This window comes from Cynocephalus volans, chromosome 8 (genome assembly GCF_027409185.1).
Source record: "Cynocephalus volans isolate mCynVol1 chromosome 8, mCynVol1.pri, whole genome shotgun sequence".
Taxonomy (NCBI): Eukaryota; Metazoa; Chordata; class Mammalia; order Dermoptera; family Cynocephalidae; genus Cynocephalus; species Cynocephalus volans.
This window is the reverse complement of record NC_084467.1, coordinates 91,486,499-91,495,072: the sequence shown is the minus strand read 5'-3', so window position 1 is coordinate 91,495,072 and position 8,574 is coordinate 91,486,499. Positions and strand designations below refer to the sequence as shown.

Below are 8,574 nucleotides of genomic sequence, written 5' to 3'. Positions count from 1 at the left end.
TTATTGCTCTTGATATGCATTTAATTTGAATTTATAACTTAGCATCAACATGAATTGCAATAAATGGATCTTCAGCAGAGTTGCTAATAGAAAAAGAAGCATAGCCATCATTGCCAACGTAGATTTTAATTCCTGTGCAATCGCCATTAATTTTATCTCCAGAAATGACATCACAATATGTGCCACCAGGAAGACCAGTTTGCAAAGTTGAAGATAATGACCTGTAAAATAAAATTTAAAATTCAACTTAAATTCAACACAATTAGATGCAAGAATATACACTATCTCAGAAATGCACAGATTAATTTTTTGCTGTGGAACCCTAAGCACTCGAGGTAAGAAGACCATCCAAACACAAAGACTGCTCCAGTGGATGTAAATAGCTTTCTCAGGACCAACAATAATGTTACATTAGACCTAGCAATTCCCTAGTCAGTAATGAATATTACCCCTGCCAAGAAAAGGTTGAAGTACAGCAGTGAAGATTTGCAGGAATCAACACTCTGTAGTAAAAGTAAATATTTTAAATTTGTCCTATCTGAACTTAAGAAAATACCGATTATTTTAAAATTTATAAATGGAATTATTTCTTTAAAAATCTCTTTTGTTGTTTTTGTTTTTGTTTGGGGAGACTAAAAAAACTTGGGCTGGAGGGAAAAATAACCTAGCATTTCTGTGAAGTACATAGCTTGGAACATAAAGCCACCTCAAACATGTTTGTTGGTTTCCCAACCAGAAAAGAACAAAATTAAAGAAGCAGCCATGGGTTCTTTTGCCAAAAACAAAACAAACAAACAAAAAAAAAAAAAAAGAGAGAGAGAGAGAGAGAGAAAACCATACACTTGACTTATTTATATATTGGCCAATAAAATATAACAGGCTAGAATGAGCTAAGCATTAGTGAAAGCTGGCATTGGACTTAGACATTTCAACTATTAGCATGAAGACCTAGGAATTGTTCTACTAGAGACAGCCAGAATAAGCATCACAAGTGCTATTCCATTAATAACAAGTATCTAAACTAAAATGCAAAAACCTTCTGAGGCAAATCATTGAGCATAAGATACATACTCTTTATACATATGCTTTAAAAACATTATTTGTCACAGAGAGTCAGACAAGTAAAGAAAGTATACCAAAGAATCAGTTAGAGGAGTAGTTGAGAAAAAGAGCTACAAAAAAAATATTTCAGTACTGAATCAGTATTTTTCCATGATTAAAAAACAGGACTACAAGACAAGTTCTTTTAGTAATGTCACTACTGTTATATAAACTACATTGTGTATGGGGCGGAAGGGTATGAGCATATATATGCACATTATGTATTCACCTATGGTATAGCAATGGTGCACATAAGGAAGTCTACTTACAACAGATAGCCCTTAAAAACATCGGAGAAGAAATGAATAAGCCATCATTTTTTTTTTCTGCCCTTTTCTAATTTCTGTTTTTGTCAGGCCTCTGACTAAACGACTTTTAAGGTATGAAAAAAGTAAACGAGCAGGAAGAGAAAAGAATAAACAAAAGACATACTAGTACGAAATATAATTTTTACTTAATATCTACTTACCAGTCATCATTGTTAAAAACAATGAATCCTCTGTTTCCTCTTCCAAAAGCCACTTGGTTGCTACCATTATCCCACCAGTTTGTAAAATCCTGGCCATCAACTACATTACGGAAAATAACCATGTTCCTAAAAGCACAATATCATAAAAGGCTGATATGCTAAAAGCTTTAACAGTTTAAGATAAAATGTTAAGAAAAGTTTACTGAGAGGATATCTCTAAATAAATATTCCCACCTTATTTGACGCCATCGATGTTCACAGACCCAGTCATTGCCACAAGTAGTGTCTTCATTTATAGTAACTTCTTTAATTACTCCATTATCATTTGGTGGCCCAACCCAATCATTAACATCCTTAATAATGAAAAACAAAAACAAAAACAAAAACAAAAAACCTCAGATTTTAACGTGTGTATTTCCCGCGTCTTTCTCCATTACATGAAATCCAGTCTATCCTACTGCCTGTCTCTGCAGTGTCTTTTTTTAGAATCTAGTGCCTTCATTGTTTTTACAGCCCTTTACTGAATGTTCATCATCTCTCACTTCTGCTTTTCTAGTGCCATATCTCAAAAGAGAGTAACAAATTTTTATCCACTTTCTTTCCTGGGAATTACAATGGCTTCTTAATGTAACTGAAAGCAGTGCAATGTCATAGAGGGCATTAGTGTCAAAACATCAGAATGAAAATATAGGCTCCATTAAAACTAGCTAAGAAAATGTAGTCAATGTATGGAACTTCTCTGTGCCTCAGTTTTCTCTTCTATAAAATGGGGACATTGCTTTGTTGCTATAAAAATTAAATAGTGTATGTGAAAATGCCTTGATTAAGATAATTGCCAGATAAATATATATTTCTTTCATACTCTCTTTTATACAAATGCACTATTCAACACATCCTAACATTCTTTACTAAACTGACCAAATTTTTAATATTACGTTTTTCTGATTGGCATTTTTAGAGATATTTATTTTAAAAAGGCAGTAGGAGAGTTATCAGCATCTATCTCAAAATCATGTCACATAATAAATAGTGGAAAACATGAAGAGTTTTTAATATGCGTTAAGTCTTGGGGAAGTGGAAATGCTACAGGGAAAAGGTAAATGGAAATAGCCCATGACTCCTGGCATCAGAAATAAAACCACTTAGTGGAAATTATAAGAAGTTGGCTCAATATAAAGTGACACCTTCTAAATATTAAAGTTTTTTAACAATAGAATGAGTTATTGCACAAAGTAGTGGGCTTCTCAAATTGAAAGAAATTTAGAAAAACGCTAGATAGATATCTGTCTGACTTGCTGGGAAAAATAATTTCTGCATTGAGTATGAAGTTTCTGCATGCTGTTGCTTCTGAAATCTTCAGTTTACAAAGAAAACCTTTCATTAGCTTTCAAAATAACTTCCTAAACTTACTTCTCAGTTCCATTCTGAAATCACTAGTCAGAAAAATGCTTTTTACTATAATCCTAACTATTTTTTCATTCTTACCTTTCCTCGAATAGTATGAAAATTCCTGTTCTTTAAAACATGGAATTTCCTTCTTATAAGATACTTTCCCCCTATGTAACGTCAGTTCAACTGAATAATTTTTTTGTATTCCATAGGACATTTTTTAAAAGGATTTAACAAATCTTCATCTTGCTCTACGTGCAGGCACTCTTTTAAGTTCTTTACAAGTGTTAGTGTGTATAATACTCATATCAACCCTATATGGTAGATACTTAAGATATGTACTTATTTTAGTTCCTGTATCTTGCTCTTATTTTAAGTGATTTTCTTTGTGGCAGGGTATGCTTGTCAAATTTCTGAAAGAATCTGCATACTCTATGACAAGACTGAACATGAATCTTGCTTCTTTAATATCCTCTGCATTACTAACATCAGAGTCCTCCATCAGGTTTATACCTAATAAGTATTTGATGAATAAATAATAAATGTAATAGGGTCATGTGAAAATAAAACAAAATTGCTTCCTTTTCCTTGAGAAAAAGGTGTTTTGAACAACTCCAAAACTTACACTTCCATCCTGAAAATATCTTGGCCAACGGTAGCTTGACATTACTCGTGTAAATCCATAGGGATGAGCAAGCATAAATCCAACTGCCATTTTATACAGTCTGAAAGTTACAAAATGATATTATCATAGAAAAACACAATATTCGTACCATCCTTAAAAGGTAGGTAAAATAACAATGTTGAGAACTCTGTTCCTACCGAGCATCCCAGAATGTAAGAATCGATGCTCCTCCAGCTCCATGTCCACGTTGATTGTCATGGTTATCTACAAAGACAAGTGCTCTATCAGAAGGCACAAAACTCCAAGGTTCTCCCCAGTTTCTGTTTAAAAAACAATAACATATACATATATGAATTTTACAATAGCTTTAGAGTAATCTTAATCTGCATTTCTTTCTGTATAGCATCCTCATATTGCATTCTCTCTAATTAAGTTCTTATTCTATGGGATTTTTTACATATCTATAAATATTTATGTATATGTGTATACAAATGTTATCTACAAACATATTCCATGTTTGTGTGTGTGTGTGTGTGTGTGTATATATATATATATATGGACTACTTATATTCCATTCATGTTTCAGGACTAAGATTTATGTTATAAAAATAGGCCCTTTTAGATGCTTCACTATCCCATAATTTGGACAGACTTCAGAAAAGTCACAACCATATCAAATCACACAGAATTGCAAACCGAGTTAAAATAAGGGTTCAGCACTGCATTGTTTGATGTAAACATTTTAATACTTCAAATCATGTAGTACATGTAAATTCCCAGTAGGGCAACGTTACAGGTACTTTGTAAATGGGAAAATCATTTTAATAATAACCTGGCTTTAACAGATTACATGCAAATATCAGGCAAAACTGGTATAGTCATATAATATACAGATTAAAATTCCCAGGTGATGTTTTGCATTGCTTGACATATTTCCTTGTCATTGACATTCTAAATAAAAAAGAGCATCAATTGGGGTTTGTAGAACTATACAACATATCATTAACAATGGACTCCTTGACACATCTAAAATAAGAAGGTTCTAAGAAGCTAGCTGTATTGGAGTAATATGACTAATAGTTCTGTGAAATAATTCGAAAGATGAATCATATTTTATTTACATTAAGTAAGCCATCTTCTCTCCACTCCACTTGCGAATAACTGTGCCTAGTTTTGCACCATATTTGAACTCGGTCACGCGGCCATTTTCAAAGTATTCACTGCTTGAAATTGCCTCACCGCCCAGATCAATTACCTAGTGGAAATATAGGAAAAACAAATATCATTTTTCATTAGAACTCTATAGTGTTTTAACCAGGAAACTAATATTATATAGTAAATAGTTTTAAACTATTTATGTTATTTGAAATGCTAAGAACAGTTTTCCTTATACCAAGATTCTTCTTTTTTTAAAAAAAATATATGCTAGGGCCGGCCCGTGGCTCACTTGGGAGAGTGTGGTGCTGAGAACACCAAGGCCCCGGGTTCGGATCCCATATACGGATTCCCGGTTCGCTCACTGGCTGAGCGTGGTGCTCACAACACCAAGTCAAGGGTTAAGATCCCCTTACCGGTCATCTTTAAAAAAAAAAAAAAAAAAAAAAAAAAATTATATGCTACAATTTTGAAAGAAACATAATGCCAAAGTGATCTGCTGTCCTGTGAGAATGCTGACCTAATTTAGTCTTGCACATAAATGAGAGTAACATTACCCAATGCTTGATAAATATTAATTCCTTCTATTCTCCAAAGAAAACAAAGACATGACCATTATCATGAGCCCTTTCTTTCACATGAAAGTACTGTTGCACTGAGAAGCTCATCCATGTCTCTAAAAACTAGCACAGCTAACACTGGCACAGACAAGATTCAAACTCAGACTAGCTCTAGCCAACAACTGTATAATTCTCTGTGTTCCATAATGGCCCCTGACAGTGATGTTTTGCAGCCTAAATAAATGCTCTGTACTTCCCCAGAACATACTGCAATAAAGAATTAGATGTGCCGTCTCCAAATAAAAAGAGATTAAAGAACACTGCTCTATATAAATGATTCATCCATTAAGTTTAGATTTAATTAAATATGCATCACAGAAATTTTATATTTAATTAAATCTATCCTTGATTTTCAAAAACATGAAATAATATTTTATATGCAGATATATGCATCAATGTACCTCCTGGAAGATGAAAGGTTTACTTCCTTCAGGAAACCAATTTGTATTTAGATTATTCAGTTTATCCAAAACTGCCTTTATGTCTCCAGGCCACATGTGCTTGGCAGCATCAAGTCTAAAACCGGCTACACCAATATCAATGAGACGGTTCAGATATGCAGCAATCTCAGAACGCACATAATCTTTCTCCAGTGCAAGATCAAGAAGACCAGTCAGACGACAATCTCTAACCTGTTGAGGTAAAAATTTTGTAATTGATCCCTAAAACATCATCTTTCACCTGACACCTGACAGTCCATTTAATCATTCATTCATTTACATGTTCACCAACAGATATTTCTATAGTGCCTTCTTTGCATTGGGTACCGGGAATACTGACATTCTCCTGTGGACCTATCTTGGAAATATTTTCTAGTATAAAAATCAAAAGTGTAGGAAATAAAGTAGATGAGCTTTTTAATTGGTTGAGGGAAATTTTTAAAATATTGATTGAGTGTCATATTTGTAAGCAGTTAGACCTGGTAATGCATTTTCCTGAGGAATCTAAACTAGTACGTGAAATGAAGTTCAGTAAGCTCATGTCCATAAATAAAGGTATATATTCTGATTATCCTGATTTGAACATCACATTTGCACACTGGTATTGATATCCAATGCTGTACCCCACAGATATGCACAATCAACTATGCTCCAATAAAAAAAAAGAAGAAGGAAATAAAAGCATAAGTAGCTCTTTCTCTTCAGATCAGTATTTGGGGGGAAAAGTAAAGAAAGAAATGAAATTACCTGGTAAGCGTCATTATAGCTCTCAATTTCTCCACTTGCCGTGTTACATTTGCCATCATTAAAATCCCAAGCAGAATATGGGACTTCTGGAAACTCCCTGTTTCCAGCGTTGAAGTAACTTCCGCAAGTACTGCTTGTTCCTGAACCTGCACCACTACCACACATATGATTAATCACAGCATCCACATAAATACGGACCTGAAAAGCAAAGCTTCTACTTCAGTTTGACTTATAGTGAGTTAGAAATCTAAGGCATTATTGACTGAAGTTTACAGCATGTTAATAAAACTCTAAAATATTTCTTTGCTCTTTTACAACTTATTTTTCTGTAAGATTGGAAGTCAAGTGTGAAAGGAAACTAATGTGAACCGAAGACCTACATCCGTTCCAGCCACTCGGTCAAATATTTACATAAGTTGTAAATTGCAAGAACCAGAATACATCACATGAACTATGAAGAAAGGCAGAGATCCATTATGGGGGAAAGTAAGGATCAGTTGAGATAAGAGAGGTTATTGGGTTTTGGAATTTTAATGGGGGACCAGGAGAACTAAGCAGTTAGCCTCTACTCTTTCTACTTTAGCATTTGAAGAGAGGAAGGTGGATATCTGTCTCTCAAGACACTCTTTCTTTAAGAAGGAACATAGCTATTTGTCATCAAAAAACCTATGAGGAAGAAGACCCAGGGATTACTGGTGGAGACATGAGTCACATAAAAATGACAGCAAATATTGTAATTGGAGTTTCCAATTCCTAACCAGAAAAGAGTTTCAAGAAAACGTGCATAGTTATAGTGGTTAAAAGTTGATGTTTTGCTTTATAAGTCAATTCTGCTTCAAACTTTAACTTATCTCTTCTTTAGCAGACACATGGTACATACACAAAGACCTGTCAAAGTTGAACTTTAGGCAACAGTTAATTTTGAGTTATAGCTGAAGCTGGAAATAAAATTTAAAAAATTTAAATATAGAACTTTCTGCTCAAGAGGAGCAAGAGACAGGAGAGAGAAATTATTGTGCTATACAGCATTTTGAAAGGGAACTTCAGTTCACTTACACCAACATTGTTACATCTAGTCACCATGTCTTTGAATTCATCTTCATTTCCAGATCTTGTGCACAATTTATAGCTAATTGGTTGGTATCTTTCCCACCAAGGTCTAAAAGGGCTGGTTACTACAATATTTTCATTGGGTGGTGAGACCTACAAATAAAGGAATCTCAATAAGTATCAAATTATGGCTTACTGTATATCATTGGATACTCTAGAAACTAACCAATAACCTAAAATCATTTTGGAATATTTGTATATGTGCAGCTACATTTCTTTACAACTACCTGGAAATATTGACAGAACACTGGAGATGTTCAGCTGAAGAAAGAGTATGTCAGAAACAAAATGTAAAGTTGCCAGCAATACCAAATTGTTTCTTCCTGGAAAACTGTTTCACTCAGGGTAAAAATGATACTTATCAGAATGCCATTTATTATAAGCACAGTAAACTCTGCAATTTCTATGATGAACAACACCCACCTGAACCCCTCCATATCCATTGGGAGCTAAGTATCGTTCACATTCCAGAGCAATATCAACCCAGCGCCACTCAAACAGATGGACCATAGATGTCCTCCCAGCTTCAGTATGTGGGGAATACTGAGCCCAGCAGAACCCAATGGCTGAAAGCAACAGAAGGATCTTCATTTTGCTTTGAAGTTGCCAGTGTTCTTTCTAGGAAACTATTTATATTCCTGTAAGAAGCACATTTTACAAAGTAAATGTCAACATGAATAAATATTTAGAGTACAAACTGTTTATTGATAATCTGAAAAGGATTATCAATAATGTTAATTCAGCAGCTGAAGAGCACGCATAAAATCTCACACGAAAGTAAACTGAATGACCTTTTAAAACTGAACGTTTTTTTTTCTTACTGAGGGAATACTAATCTCTTCCAATCTGTGGCATTACATGCATCCATCCCTCCATCCATACATATATATGTATACACACACAGTCCTTATTCATGTA

At 34.1% G+C, this 8,574-nt stretch overlaps 1 protein-coding gene across 1 annotated transcript; it reads right to left on the bottom strand.

Moving 5' to 3' along the window:
* On the bottom strand, positions 1-8,268 carry LOC134383322 (pancreatic alpha-amylase-like). The gene is made up of 10 exons (XM_063104231.1): positions 8,080-8,268; positions 7,603-7,749; positions 6,547-6,744; positions 5,761-5,991; positions 4,706-4,839; positions 3,782-3,904; positions 3,585-3,684; positions 1,805-1,923; positions 1,571-1,696; positions 1-221 (listed from the first exon to the last, which is right to left on the bottom strand). The coding sequence occupies exons 1-10, from the start codon at positions 8,245-8,247 to the stop codon at positions 32-34; spliced, it is 1,536 nt and encodes a 511-aa protein (XP_062960301.1). The 5' UTR covers positions 8,248-8,268; the 3' UTR covers positions 1-31.
* Between the last annotated feature and the right edge of the window lie 306 nt (positions 8,269-8,574).